The sequence below is a fragment of the Catharus ustulatus genome, chromosome 2 (assembly GCF_009819885.2).
Source record: "Catharus ustulatus isolate bCatUst1 chromosome 2, bCatUst1.pri.v2, whole genome shotgun sequence".
Taxonomy (NCBI): Eukaryota; Metazoa; Chordata; class Aves; order Passeriformes; family Turdidae; genus Catharus; species Catharus ustulatus.
The window spans coordinates 49,091,213-49,107,458 of record NC_046222.1 but is presented as its reverse complement, the minus strand read 5'-3'; the positions used below and the strand labels follow the sequence as shown (position 1 = coordinate 49,107,458).

At 35.0% G+C, this 16,246-nt stretch overlaps 1 protein-coding gene across 3 annotated transcripts in view; it reads right to left on the bottom strand.

Annotated features, from left to right (window-relative positions):
* SGCG (sarcoglycan gamma) overlaps nt 1–16,246 on the bottom strand; it is a 112,132-nt gene that overhangs the window by 50,523 nt on the left and 45,363 nt on the right. For 2 of the 3 annotated variants that reach the window (XM_033052017.2, XM_033052019.2), the window contains one exon: nt 8,241–8,438. In XM_033052017.2, the coding sequence (XP_032907908.1) occupies nt 8,241–8,435 (195 nt within the window). In that variant the 5' untranslated portion in view covers nt 8,436–8,438. The remainder of the gene's footprint in view (nt 1–8,240; nt 8,439–16,246) is intronic. The other variant, XM_033052018.2, reaches the window with a different exon arrangement.

Below are 16,246 nucleotides of genomic sequence, written 5' to 3'. Positions count from 1 at the left end.
CACACGTTCAATTCAAATCAAGTAGCTTCTGTCTCAGGAGTTAAAAGCATGTTTGATTTGCAGTATCTGCTCCCTGAATATTCAACTGTTCCATTTATCAAAAAGTCCACACACGCTGTAGTGGCTGAATGAAACCAGTAATGATATGAACTTCAGAGTGGAAAGAATGCAGCACTTCCACTCAGTTAAATCCTTTTCTTTCTTGTAGGATCCTTACATCCTCCTTCTAGGCCACATCACAGAAAGACCTTGGCAAGTTGAGACCAACATCACTGTTGTGCCCCAAAGCTAGTTCAATTAATGGCTTTATAGATCCAGCTTGCACTGCAGCACTTCTTGCAGCAATTACTATTTAGAGAACTTGCTTTGCAAACAAGAGTGTACTGTTTCATTGAGATAATAGGACTGTGGGTAGAGATTGTTAAAGAGCAATCAGCAAAACAGGATTGGTAATGAATCTGATGAAACTCTCTGTTTGACTTACAATATCAATTCTGAAGCTAAGTACGTGCTTGGTATGATAACATTACTGATGCCTCATCTCATTTTCAGTTGCAAGGACTCTATTTGCAGGGCTCAGGCAGAGGTTATCTGACTCATCTGCTTAGATGACAGTGGAGTCATCTCAGCCAAAGACATTGGTCACATCAGAGCCCTTGGCAACAGCATGCACTCCTGGTATAGAACTTAGTCGCACCTGGCTTAGGGTTGGATACAAACCAAAATATCATTTGTAGACAAGACTGAAAATTGGGTAGATAATATTTTGAGATTTAGAAAAGTAGATGGCCACTTTGAATTCAACAGATTTATAAGGAAACAGCTATGAATTACACAAATTACCAAACCACTGATGTTTGCTTATTTTTATAACATCTCTTTCATAAAGATGCATAGTTTCAAGATATTTTCAGTTTGTCTTCTATCTTGTCCTGATATACAGAATAAAAAACTTCCTTACTTAAAGTATTAATTAAAAAAGGTGTTACTCAAGAGGAAAGACTATATTCTCAAAAACAGATTCAGTTTCAGCTTCGTTTCCTTGTTCAGCAAGGACCAAATTCTGTCTTTGATTCTGTACTGCACAGATATTAAAAAATGCCATTACATCTGGCATCACACCTCCTGTGTTAGAAAAACAGACTGTGAAGAAATAGACTGCTACTCCCACTGTTGCATGTACTTATTCAGGAATTAGATTTTTCTAAGTTGGGTAATTAATTTTATTATATTAACATTTGTAATTATGCAACTTAGCTAAAGAAATGGAATTAAATATTTCCTTTGATTTCTAAAGGTTGTCAAAAGAGTTTTCTTAAATTCAGTTCTTAAACTTGCATGTGCACTTTAATCTCACTGTACTCAGATTTTTTATAACTCTTTATTAATATTATAGATTACTCCAAGAGTCCACTTAAAACAAGTGTTCCTCCACACTCTTTTTCATACATGTGATTTAATTCATAATATAATTTGGAATAATCAAATGCTTTAAGAAAATACATTTAAATGAAAATATGTATCACTAGTGAAAAGTCTTTCTTTGGCAACAGCTTACTGCAGTAAGTATCTCAATATCTTTCTATTCAATTATTACTCTGCATAAAATGTTTAAATATTTGTCTGATAGAGACAATGGGAATGACTTTAGCCTGATTGGAGGGAAATTGCATTTAACTTAATAGCAAAGTTGCAAAATACAGCTATTTTGGATTGTTCAAAACAGAAACTACAGAATGTTCATGTTCTGAAGAATATGTGAAAAATTCAGTAATTTATTTAATTTCAGTATTAAGGCAATACAACATTCTCAAAATGGCAACTAATTTCATGGAGCACCCACTGTTAATCACAAAATGCATGGAAAGGCTGTACAAGTTCACTAACGGATGTCTTTAGTGAAGGAGAACTCACTGTAAGTGTTCTTTACTGTACATTTTCATCTCTGTCTGCTCTGGTTATAGGTGTTTCAAATGATTGAACATCTCCAATTCAATAAGGCATGGTATTACACAGTCTATTAAGTCTCACTGTCAGAAAATGTTAACTGATTTTCAGTTAAAATTTTGCTTTCTTAATTCATTACATTCCTAGTTTTGTATTTCTATATTTCCTTAAGTAATTCCCTCCATGTTCAGTGCCTGAGTTTATCAACTGCTTAAATAGTTGTTTACATAACTATTTTATTACAAAATCAGTTTTTAAATTTCAAAATACATATTGTATTTATAGATTTAGAGCAGTACCATTATCAGCCAGCTAATATGTATATATAGTAAGATTATATATAGTTTGCTTTTCAACAAATCTTTTTAAATTAATGTCTTGGGTTGCAATACAGGACGTGATCAAAAGTATCTATTCTATTACCATCTGATGAGACCAGGTGGGGCAGTCTGACGAGGTATCAGGTTGTACTCTGACTTTGTCAGGGTTTGGAGTTTGTGCTTTGTAGCACTGTATTTCTATTTTAATTTTCTCAGTAAAGAACTGTTATTCCTAATTCCCATATATTTGCCTGAAAGCCCCTTGATTTCAAAATTCTAGTAATTTGGAGGGAGGGGGTTTACATTCTCCATTCTAAAGAGAGGCTCCTGACAATGAACTATCAAAATTACTACTGCCTTACAGAAAACTTTGAAAAAGGATTAAAAAATAATTTCTAATACTTTGCCTATATTCATTTTTAATGGGAACCCCAGAAGTTTACAAGGGTGCTATCTATGTCTGCGATAAAAGTTTCCGGGAATGGCTACATTGGAAGAGTACTCCTTTATTAAAAGCAGGTCAAAAAAGAAAACACCTGTCAATAATATCTGGAAAACTCTGTATGTTTTAGTACAACTGTATTTTTGTACAGTAGGACAATTGCCCTATTTATCCCACTGACAGAAATCTATGGGCATAATGGAGAAAATAAAAGCCCACAATCTATCCTAAATGTGCAGAAATCCTCACAGTTCTCATTGCCTTTGTCTCTCTTTGTCTCCAGCAGAGGTGCAGGCACAAGAGCAGGCTAAACATTTGTCCTGTTCTTAGGAAGAACCACACTTAGGATACGGATTGTTGGACTAGACCTTGGACACTGCCCTCCACAGACCAAGTTATTCCCTGTCATGATAAGGCGACCTGGGGATTATTCTAAGGCTTACTATTAGGACTTGACTTTCCTCTTGTTAGACTCAAACCCAAGAACAGCTTGATATGGATGGCAGGAGAACCTGAGATTGAGTGCAGATATGAAATATGTTTGACTAACAGTACATCTAAAACTATAATGACCTGTCTACTTTCTCTCACACTGTGCTTAAAAGTTTGTCAGAGGAAATGCCACACAGAAGAAAGGCAGCAAGTTATCCTGATGAACACTGTAGTTGCATTACTATCTGTCTTTATCAAAATGAAACACAGTGCAATTTCCCTTCTTATTCCAGGAGACCATTATATCTGGGGCATCCACTTAAATCCATGGAAAACATGGTTTTCTCCACCAGAAGTTAAAAAAATTTAGAAATTATCTTTGGCATACAACTGTTCCTGGTGTTATGATAATGTGGCAGAACCTAAATACTACAATAACTGAATGAATGAGGGGCTTCTGAAAAAGATTTTCTAGAGAGTCAGGAATGGTAATCACCTGATCAGGTGCATTTTTGACACCTGTGAGTTTTAGAACATCAATCCTGGACTAGAGCAAGTGTGACCTCCAGTCTGAGTCTTGGAAGTATTGAATGGTACCCACACAACTAGTATAACCTGCTAATTTAGTGAGCAAGCATTCTGTCACCTCCTCCAAGTCATTGATTAAGTTTTGGAAAAGGACAAGACTCAGGACAACTGTAATGTTTATTACTACCCTCCATGCAGACCATAACACATTGGTATCTACCTTTTGAGTCCTACCACCCAGTCAGCATACTTTTTATACTTATCTGTTTGTCCACCCCTCATGGCTGTAATATCCTAATTTACAGGTACAGGAATATTGTGGGAGACACTCAGAAGCCTTGCTGAAGTCAAGGTAAATGATATTTTGTGTCCTCCCATCATCTACAATTCCAGACATTTTATCATAAAATGGCAATCAGATTGGTCAGGCATCATTCACCCTTGGTAAATTAACCCATGGCCCCTTTTTTTGAAGACAAGTGCAACACTTGCATTCCCTCAGTCATCAAGGATTTCCCCAGTCTCCAAAACCTTTCAAATATTGCAGAGGGTGGGTGACTCTGCAAGAGAAGCAGTTCTCTCTGCACCAATGGATGCACACCATCTTGTTGCCATTTGCCCTTTGTAATTCTTAACTGAAGCTGCGCTTTGGCATTCCCAACACATTTCCTGGCCCAGACATTGTTTCGAAATTTCTTCTTTGTAGCCTTTATCTGCTTCCAACTCTTCTAAACTGCTTTTTCATTGAGGCTCCACCACAAGTAACCTGCCTAGCTAAGCCAGGATATTTATCTTCCTGAGTATCAGGACTGATCACTCCTGCATTTGGAGGTTACAGTCCTCAAACTTGATCAAGCTTTTCTGGCTAACTTCACCCTTCAGATCTGGCTCCCATGGGATCCTGTGAGCAGCAGATCCTGCTGTGCGCCAACTTTAATTGTCCTCTCCAGAAGCTGTTGCTGAAACACTCTAGAAATCTTCACTACTTCCATCCTGCCACACTTGTCTTCCAGCACATATCAGAGACATTGAAGCTTCCCTCTTTTAAATGTACTGGATGTTTCAGAATTGTGCACTGGACTTCTGATCCTTGCAGCACCAAATCCCATGAGATTCTTAGTTTTCTAAACTCTAAAAACTAGCAGTCCCCTTTAGTGTTCAGAAAGCCTCATTATGTTAAAAAGAGAATCTGAAATTTCCATTATATGCAAACTGTGATATCTTATCCAGGGAAAAAAATCCAACTTTTTTTCAAACTGATTTTCATGCAAAAATAATGCTAGTTTTCAAATTACTCTATTTCACCTTGTTCACCAAGCTCAAGGCACAATTACTTGAATGTCTTCTCTGAAACAGCTGAATATAATTAATTCATAGGTTTCTTTGCTCAGCCCCACAAAAAAACCTTGAGACCTTGTCCCTCTGAACTCCAAGAGAGAAAAGGAAAAAAAAAGAATGAGACAGCTGATATATTAGAATTAATGTGCACAATTTGGAGATGCCCACGTTTTTTTTTAATTGGGGCAGCATGAGAAAAGGGATATATTCTCTTTACAAGTTGTTCTCTTTTAGTCTAGCTGAAATGAAATGAAACAATGAAACTCTGTTCAACTTAGTAATCTACATTTTATGCCAAAGGCCTCTCAAACAATAGTTCTTAGAAAAGCTTCTGTCTTTCATCATTCCAAATTCTTACAAGGGGATCACAATCTATTCATCTTGCAGCATATCTATGTCTGGTTCATGTTCTCCTTTATCAGCTTAGTTTCTTTGCTAGCACTTATCACACTGTCTGGTTTTATGAGGGTTAAGACAGGACACGTGTGCATGGATTAATTCAATGCCAGAGTGTCTTCAAGCTCTGTTCATAATTTAATTATTATTTTAATCTGGATCTCTGAACAGAGGTAGCATGTGATTTTTGTATACTGCAAATTATTACTTAATGAAAGAGTCAAGGATGCTTTATAGAAAAAGTGAACACTTCTTATACAACAAAAGAAACTTTGATGTCTAAATAACCAGTTTTTTAGCTCTGAGTGGGCTTATGAAAGTGCTGTGCTATAGAACTGAGTCGAACAATCACTAAAGCACCAACACCCCTATTATTGAAAAACTGTTTTCCTAATAAAATTATATACTGTCATGTCATGTTATGTTTAAAGTTTTCCTTCAGCATAAACTCTCTTCAGGACTCTAATGTAAAAGTATATTTTAAAATGCTTGCAATGTATTTTTCAAATGTTTAGCAACCTTAGTGAGAATAAAACTTGTTTCTTGCATTATTTTCCAGAGGAAAAAACCTGTTAATATGTTATTAGCTATCAGTATTTAATACTGTTAAGAATAATAATTTTAAGTGATCTTATTTTTTTTTAGTTTTTAAATGTATTTTTAAATGTTTTTAAAGTATTAGTTAAAAACACAGTATCTGTTGTGAATATTAGGCATAGTAAGTCATATAACCTCTACACAATATACCTAGAATACAATTAATAAATGCAAGCATTACCGCAGTTGACAGATTAATATTTGCTAAATAAGTGATGATTGCATAGGATAATATTTCACAGTGACTTTTAAACTCTTCCCAGTCATGGATATGCTTAATTGGGTAAGTGTTATGTACATGAATCAACTCAATTCCTAAACAGCAAATAATTGTCAAGCTTGGAACTCATGCATCATAAAAATCCAATTCTGACGCTAGATCAATACCTCACTTTTCAAACAGTAACAAAATACTTGGAGGCATAAATGCTTAATTTTTATGACAGTATTAATGATTTCTTATGACTGTTACACTATTTCTTCACAACTGGTGTTTCCTGAGACACAGGAAAGGACCATGATGCTTCAATTATACTTCCAAACTCCGAATGTGCACTAAACATCCTTCATAAACTCAGTGGCTAGCAGTGCTTCTCTGTGATTATCTGGGTGATATTTCTGGAATTCTCAGAGTTACTTCTTGAGAGATGCAGTCTATTAAAACAACACCCAGTAAAAAAAGTTCTCTGTTCTTAACAGCGTCATGTGTACTTTTGCTGTGGATTGTGACATACATGTGCACTCTGCACGAATGTATTTACAGCTGATATTTATCTGAATTTCAGTATTTCCCTAAAACTATCCCACATTAACGAAGACATTATAGTTACTACAATTGTGTCAGGCACACAGATTCTTTAACACAGAATTAGGAATTCACAGCCCACTCTGTGAAAGGATGTAAACCTGCACTGCTAGCGCTGTTACTCCACTGCTCTTGTTGCAAAAGCAGAAGGACACTGTCCTTCAGCAGATCAAGGCATTTGGTGTGCTCCACAGAGGAGATAGGTATTTCTCTAAGTAGACTTTCTAATGTTATTTTTTTTTAGTCCTCACTGGTATCAGACAAGAAACACCTAGGGTCATATGTACAAATCAAATCAGCATAAAACATTTTTTAAAACTCCTTAAAAATAGAACTCTGAGCCACACAGAAAACAATTATACATTCTTCATGTTCTCTGTGATTTATGACATGCAGGCACTAAAAGCATATCTTCCATGTGAGCTGCATAAGAGAAAAATTATATGTGATCTAAGATGTTTTGCACTGTAATCTGTATGACAGTAACAGTGCTGTAAAGAATTCATGTAGGAGAAGATCCTTCACAGGAATTCAAGCACTAAAATCTGTATTAGTAAGTAGGACTTAAAATTAACATACTATCTCTTTAGTGAGTATAGAAATATTTATTTTAAGATAAAGAGTTCTTCACTTAGTGACAGAGGTGTAATAACAATAGATAACAGAAACTTTCTTCGTTAGCCAGGGCAGAGCTTTAGAAATTTATTATTATTATTTTTGTTGTAACAAGTCTATTCAAATTATCTGTGTATCACAACTGCATGTTAGGAGCAAATTAGCTTAGCTTCAATACTCACTGATGCATTTTATTGCATTCTGACTAAAGTAATATCTTGCAGACTTCTGAAACTTACCCTTTAATCTACTACATGCAAAATTACATTATAAATATTAAAATATATATGACATTGGAAAGTTATTAAATTTACTTCTGAATTATATAGCTGCTTAGCCTCGAGCATGAAGTAGTGATAATTACCCTGTGCTATAATTAATCGGGCAAATAAATTGTTAAATTTTAGATGCTGACAAACAGGAGAAAGAAGCTAAACAACCACAGCAACTGTCAGCAATATTTTAACTAAGGAATTCTGTATGAGATAAAATTACAGCAAACACATTTATAAAATATCAACTAAACAGAGATTATGAGACAACAGTAAAATACATTCTCATAGAATGGTTAGAATTCACTGCAATCTAAAGCATCAACAACCACAGTATTTCAAAAACTATTAGTAATACAGAAATTACATATGAAAAAGTACATTCAAAGAGATTTTTCTAACACACTTTCAGCCAAAGTACAAATCACAGTTGAGAAGGAAGAAAAAAGAACCATCCATTACCTACAGAGAAGCAGTACATACAAAATAAGTGAAGTGCTGAGGTAGGGAAGAGAAGACAAGAATGGAAAATTAAAGAGGACACTTACTGGGGAAAACCACATCACTTTAAGAATCCAAATCGTCAAAGAAAAATTCACAACTAGGATGATAAGCAGGAGGAGAACAAACAGGTAGAGACAACGCTTTCTCCAGCCATAAATTCCAATTTTGTAGATGTATTCATTCTTCGGCCTTTCTAGGCTCGTGCCTGGTGTCGTTGTCGTGTATTGTTCACGTACCATCTGCTATGTAGAGGAAAAAAAGAGAGGGAACTGCTTAGTTGCTTAATTTAAGTGACAATATTTATATAAAAATCCAAGGAAAATATGAAGATATAACTGTAATAGCTAGGTACCTGAAACTCTTATAACCTGGAAAGCATTTTCATCATGCCCTGTTCAACTTATATCTTAGTTTTTGATACACACAATGTGACCTTTTAATATATGAATTGTATTAACTGCTGTTTTCAGGAGGCTTAAATTTATTTCATCCTATAAAAAATGGCAAAACTTTCCTCCCATTTGTCATAATATTCTAATTCCCTCATCATAAAATATTTCATGGGATCATATAACAATCTACAGCTCACAAGTGTGTATCGGTTGGAATGCCAATATATATTAGACTTCAGAATATGTATGTAAAGAAATGAAATTATTCTTTATGATGTACAGCAAATAATGATTTCTCAATTGATAAGATATTAATATTTAAAGATATATCAACATTAGAAACATTGCCTACTGGGTTTAAACAACTTCATGTCATACTACAGTTCTTAAAGAAACTTTGTTTGAATTTAAAGGAATCTTACAAGGCTGCACTTCCTTAAAACATAAGAATATTCACTAACTTCGACTTTTACAGCATAGAAATCATCAACAATTCAAACCATTCAAGTAAAGCTTACAGTTCTGGTCAAAATAATAAAAACTCAGCAGCTAAAGCTGCTTATCAAGAACAACAGTGGGCAATATCTGTCTCATTTACACTGAGATAAAGCAAAAAAACCCCAATCATGGATGCCAGAAACAAAATAGGTATTATAAATTCAAACCCTTCCCATGAGCCAGGTATGTCCACAGGCAACTTACATCCAAAAACTGGTCTACTTTCCTATAATATAATGCTCCCAAATGAGAGCGCCTTCAGAAAGGTCTCACACAACGTCTATTCTCAATTCTGAATTTCCTCCTATCAATGAGATTGCCATGGTCTACTCACACAGCTTTCAAAACATGATCAAATGACATCCTTGCCTCTGTTCAAGTTTCCTGCAGAGCCATCCTGTGACTGTAACACGCTTGTGGCTCTCAGTTCTAACCCTCATCTTTTGAAAGATGTCATCTTTTGTTCCTGTAGCTTCCTAGCAAGACAGAGAATGCCATATCATTTACAACAGAAGGCCGTGCATTAGCCCCCTGTATATATGCAGTACTCATCTTATTTCTGCACTTCCACAAAAAAAATTAATTTCTTGTTTATTTATATAATTGGCACTTCATAATATAACTTTGCTTACAGACATTATGGTATAATATTATAATTATTTGTTTTCTGCTTTAGTCTCAGTTGCTCATAGACTATGTATATAAATATTTTCATTGCTGAAAATTGTATAACAATTTATTACTGAGGAATTAATAGATTATGAAATAGCTTAATATTAGTGAAAATAATTTATAAGATTTACAAGATGTTACTTAGTATTCACCACATGAACTGTGCTTGTTTAAAAATATCAGATTATGTATTTTAGTTCTGTGTTTTACTCAAGTACATAGTACTGATTATAGAATGCTGTTTAAATATAAGTTGATACTATTTTTCTTCTGTTTTCTATCTAAGTATTGTATAATAAACCGTATTACTCACACAGAGGTTGCCCCTTCTCTGAAATTTCTATTACTGTGCACTACCATGAGATATTGGGACACTTATACATACAATGGGTTCCATAAGATGCTTAGACAAACCTTTACCCTTACTTCCACACAGAATACTTCTCCATACATAACTTACAGAACAGGATGCAATAACTCTTATCTGGTAACAGCCAGAGACAAACTTTGAGAAATAAGCTGCGCAGTTCTTGTCCATGAGTAAGCAGTACAGCTATGTCCTGGCTCTGGCCAGGACATGGTGAATATTTGCAGAAGCCAGAAGGGGAATGGACAGGACTCTGAGATTATCCTACACAACCTCAGGGAGTGCAAGGGTTGGTGGGGGAGAGGGTATCCCTTCTGGTCCTGCTGGACACGGGTGAACAGTGGGGTGTTGCCAGTTTCTGTGTGGTGAGTACTCGCACGGGAATTTGTTTGCATCTATTCCACACCCCTTTCACAAGGCAGGTTGCTTTGCCTATTCTTGTGTTGCTGTTCCCTACACCTGCAAGGTAAATTCTGCAGAAGAGATCATTTGCCACAGAGTTAATTAATTGTCACATCTTCTTGTTCTTATGCAATTTCATTACAACAGTCTCTGAGGTTGGAATTCATCTCACAACGTTAGATACGAACAATTTAGCCCTCAATATCTGAGCCAGTCAACCTGGACTCCCTTTATGGTTCATGGAGATAGGTCTCCCTGCTGGGAATTATTTATCTGACTTATGTTAGATGTGAACTTTAGGCATCCAAGGAACTGCTTACCTTCTCTCCATCAAAGGAGAAAGAAAGAGAGCCTGGGATGACTTTCTCATATGTGTATGCCTATACGTTGTAGACATTTCAATTAGAATGATTTCCAAAAGTACGTAAATTAACAAGAAGATAAGATTTTTCTCATTCCTGTTCTTCTCTGTTCCATTTTTACCCTGTTGTAAAATGTTTATTTTGTGAAAGTGTTATACATAATGTATTATGTACTGCTGTTTAATGAGGTGAGGTCAAAATCCATTATGCATTTCAGCAAAAAGCCTATGAGTTTTGTGATTGTTTTCAACCCTGCAGAAATTCCACAGGGGACATCTCCCAGCACAGCATTGTTCCCTGCATGAATTATTTTTTCCTGACAGAAAACAGTTCTTCTATTTCTGAGCATTATTAATACTGCCAAAAATTGCTTTGGTCATAGTAAATAGGCAGTGCTGGCCTAGACAACTGAATGCTTTGATAAGGATTAAGTTTTTCTCCCTAACATAATATTTCATGATTTTTAAGAGAATTAGTCTCCTACTATTACAGTGGAAATCCTTTCAGAACTGATACTGTTAGACTGTTTCTTTTGGGAAAATCAACTTTCCATATGACTTACTTGTATGTTCACGAGCTGAAATCACACAGGAAAATAATCTCAGACGTCTGGAGAAGTCAGAGAGAAATCTTTTTATAAGAGTGGGATGTTTTAGGAAGGTGGGCTGAAAGGAAAGCCTTAGATAGGCAGACCTCATAGTTGTGAAGTGTTGTGAAGTCTGCCAAGATTCAAGATAGACTGACTCATAGAAGAACCACAGGTATTTAGAACTACGATGAGAACTACGATTTTTAAGTAGAATAACCATGAAACTGGTTGTGAGGAGCATTCTAAACAGGCATCAAGAGGGAAATGGTGACAGACACCTGTATGTACACAAGTTAGTTGTATTAGGAGAAGCAAGAAACTGCAGAATGCACAATGACTTCAGTAAATGTTATCCTTGTATTATTTTACAAGGAAGCAGCAGACAGTGACTAACAGTAAGAAATACTGGCAACCTACAGTGCAGATAAAATGGCAATTGAGTTTCGGAATGAAAATTCTTACATCTTTCAAATGGGCCATGAAAATGTCTTATTTGCATCAGGTCAGCAGTACCACAATAAACAAGCTTCTACAAATAAACCATTTAATTGAAGTAGAATTTATTTCTTTGGTGTTGCTATTCAAGGGCCAATATAATTAACACATTCCTTATGGAATTTTGGAGATTTAGCCATAATTCATGGGATCGGGCTCTATCATGATAATTTGTCATTTAGAAGTATTTTCTAATTGTCATAGTCTATTTTACTGGAATCCATTTAAATCCAATTACTTCTTGCCTCTCCGTTGATTTAAACCAGATACTGAATGCTAATTAGCTGCCAAAAGATTTTTCAGATTTTAAATTATAGATCAAACTCATAAACAACCAGTAACACTGCAGATTTTTGATCTCATGAGATTTCCTATGTGTTCAGACATTGTATGTGTTGCATGTAAGGCATGACATTCATATGATGAATAACACATATGAGCTGCCCATGAAAGACCTGTATGTTCTTCACACTTATAATCGTCCTCTAAAAATACATAACCATGACAGAACATTTCCCTAACTGTAGTGCACCTTTTCTGTGCAAGACTTAGAAACTGGTCTCTGTCATTTGAGTGACTAAGGTCCAGGAGATATTTATATTAATATTGATTAATGAAAGACACTGAAAAATTGTCCATCACTAATGTTACTATTTGACTGAGGTTAGTTTGGGCATCAAACTCAACAAGTTATTCTGACAGTTCTGAAATATTCACTTAAGACAGCTATATTTTTAAACAGCAATTTGAAAACTTATCCTTTAGCCTGCTTTGGAAACAAGCCTGAGAAAAAGCATATTATTCTCACTATTTTCAGGAATGAGTTATCTGTAGGAAATACTGAAGACAGAATATTAATTCAATTAAAATAAATAATCTCAGTATATTTCAACTGTAAAAATATGTTTTCATTATTTTTGTTAATAAATGGTACTATTTTCATGTAAATAAAATTCCCCTTTATACACAGTTCAGAACTGTGTTAGTCAAGTACTTTGTCATGCTGTCATAAAGCAACTGATAACAACATAACAATTAGAAACATAATTTAAATACAGAACTACTTAGTTGGTTAATACTAATAACCAGCTGTAATTCCAATAATAATTATGTAATTACAAACATTTTATATTTTCAGCAAAGAGACAAAAAGCTTAGCATTCAATAAAACCTTTTCAAATGAGAGTTCAGAAGAACTGGTGAGGTTTCACAATGAAATTTGCACCACTGGTGCTCATACCATGCATGTTCTTCTTCATGAACAGACATCAGTGCGTCTACTCTTCCCTCTTGTTCTGGTTTTGGCCAGGACAAGGTTGACTTTTTGCAGCAGCTGGAAGGAGAAGTTGAAGGGGTATGTCCAGGACCCTGATGCTTTCCTATAGCCCAGAAGGCCATTGCCAGGGGTGAGGGAGTAGGAACTGGCTTCTGAGGAGAAGAGCATTGCTTTCAGTGGAAGAAAACCTGCTTGGGAAGAACTGATTGGTATTTTTTATTGTTGCAGGCTTTCTGTGCAAATAATTTCTTTGTGCTATACCTTCTCTTGATAACATTGATCCTGTTAACTGTTTTCTATCTCATTGCTGTTTCTAGAAAACTGTTCTTATCTCAACCCATGATCCTTGCCTTTTCTGCTTCCAAATGGAGGGGAGGGGAGCAAGTGGTGGCATGGTTTTAGCAGGAATACTGAACTGGAGCACACCAGCCCTAAACCACGACACCTCTTTACATGAAGTATATTCATTCACATATAAGATAACTCACAGTTTGTGTGGGCATGAAAAAGGTGGTAGTGCTAAACAAAAACAGTACAGTGAAAAGACCATCTCAACCTCTTAAACTAAATTCTTGTGCCATTGTATACAAACTATAAACTGAAATTAAACAACCTGTCAACTGAGGCAAATGAGAACTACTTTTACAATCTGCATACAGTATCTTTGTGGAATATTATGTTCATTTTTTGTGTATGTTGTATTGGGTTAGATGGGTATTATTATAGTAGGAAGATCAGAAGCACACCAATAATTCACACTTAAGTGCATTCAGGCACACACACTTTTGTCTTTGTGGACACAGAAACAGTCCAATGACTAACCCACAGGAAAGAGGTGCCGTTGGAGTATTCTCCTGAAAGATGAAAGACAGTTGAGGCAATCCTACTGTTCAGTGAAAATGATGAGAAACCTTTGGAATCCATATGGAAAAGCTTTCAGAAAAACAGAAAGGCAGGTGAAAATTAGGTGAAAATTTTATGATTACTTTCAGCCCTTCCATCATACTGCATTTACTCTTGCCCAACCTTGCTTTAATGAAATTTTAGTATTATATAGCATATTACAGTTTGAATTGCAAACTAGCGCCATCAGCTGAAAAGAGCTGGATCCCTGCAGCGTGATTTGTGGAAACGGCCTAGTTAACTGTTTGCATACCCTGCAGTGCGCATTTGCACAATAACTATGACATGGTCACAATTAACAACTTTGCACATTTTAGTGCAAAGTAGAGCTGAAAGGGAGTCGCTGACAGCATAATACTATATAAATATGAATTACACAATTACTACTATCACATAAACATGCGTCAAACTGCTATTAGGATATATTATTAATATTAATACAATGTGCTATATAAAATATTATTTGTCTAGTATATCTACTCCTAAATCTCATTGACAGTAAATTGTTTTTAAACTTTATTTTCTATCTCTCAATTTTATTTGTCTTCCTCCTTTAAAAATTTAAAAAATTTAAATAAAAAAAAAAAAAATCATGTTACTCCCACTAGAATTAGAAGACTACACAAAAATATTAAACAGACTGTTTTGTAAATTATTTTAAATTTTTACATACTTTATGAGGATTTGAAAAAGCAGCTAATTTGTGGTATGAGACATATCCTGTGTTTTATATAAAATGCCTGTAATAGTTTTAATTTAAAACAAACAAAGTGAACTTTTGTCTCTTTTAAATTCAGTCACTATTACAACTAAGTGACCTTGAGTACCATATATGAAAGGAAAATTAAAATATCACAATTTTTAAAATTACTTTTCTGGGTTTTTCAATATATATGTTACAACTAAGACATATACGTAAAATGAATGTAAACATGTATGTCTTGGTAGATGAACAAAAATACAAAGAACTTAGAGTAATTGATGTAGAAATGATTGAATGATGATGTGGTTGAGGGTACTGTTCAAACCCTGTGGAGCTCTCATTACTATTACAGATTTCAGAAAAAATGGTTTAAGAAGAGAGAAAGAGTGGTCTGTACAGCCATTGTTTTCACTTAATAAGTCAAGACTAAGGTCCATTAATGGTGTCAAGATCATTTTAATGTTTCCTTACTTACTGTTTTTTGTATAATGAACTTTCAGAGTTTCAGTATGCAAAACACTGTCCTGTCCTTTTGAATGTCATTCAGTGTTTTTCAATGGTGTTTATTACCACAAAGACATTTTCAAACATCAAACCTACAACAGGTAATTAAATCTCTTCTTATTAGTATAGTTTTTATTCTCCAACCCCTTTGAGAAGAAGGTATCTCATGGCCCTTGAGTAGAGGATAAAAATGCAATAGTGAACAATTTGCTATAATGAACCTAAGTGTGAAATTTTGCCCTCAAAGTTCAATACACTTTTCCCCCATAGTAGCTGCTCTTCTAAATGATTTATTTATTACTTGAAGAACTGCAGGTACACCAGATACATAAAGTACTGCCATGAACATCAAAACAGAAATCACTGTAGTCTTCTGGCTGTGAGGTTTCTCTCTCTGAAGCACAAGCCACAGCAGATTCCTTCCACTAGATCTCTCTTTTTCTTTAATTGTGCATTTAAGAAAGTGTTTCTAAATAAGCTAGGTATGAACTTTAACTGCCTGGGTTTGTATGGACAAGTTTTTAAACTAGCATGAGATCTGTATCACTTGTCTTGAGACAGGTAGAAGAAAGGAAAACGTTAATGTGCAAGGAAGGCTGAGAGCCTTCTTGTTCTTACAGACAGGCCAGGAGGATCACCTTTCTTTGTCTCCTTGTAGTTTAATAAAAATCCTGTCTTTATGACAAATAAGAACAATGTGTATTTAGTCTCCTGTATAAAGGGGTTTCTCATTAAGAAGGACAAAATAAAATTAAACACAGGAGGATTTAATAATTTTTCCAACTCGAATTTATAAAATGATAGTTTGAAAGAATTAGAAAATTACTTAACACTGCATCCTCCTATTCTGTTCATTTGATCCTTCCAGGTGTCAAAGGGTTTTTCTT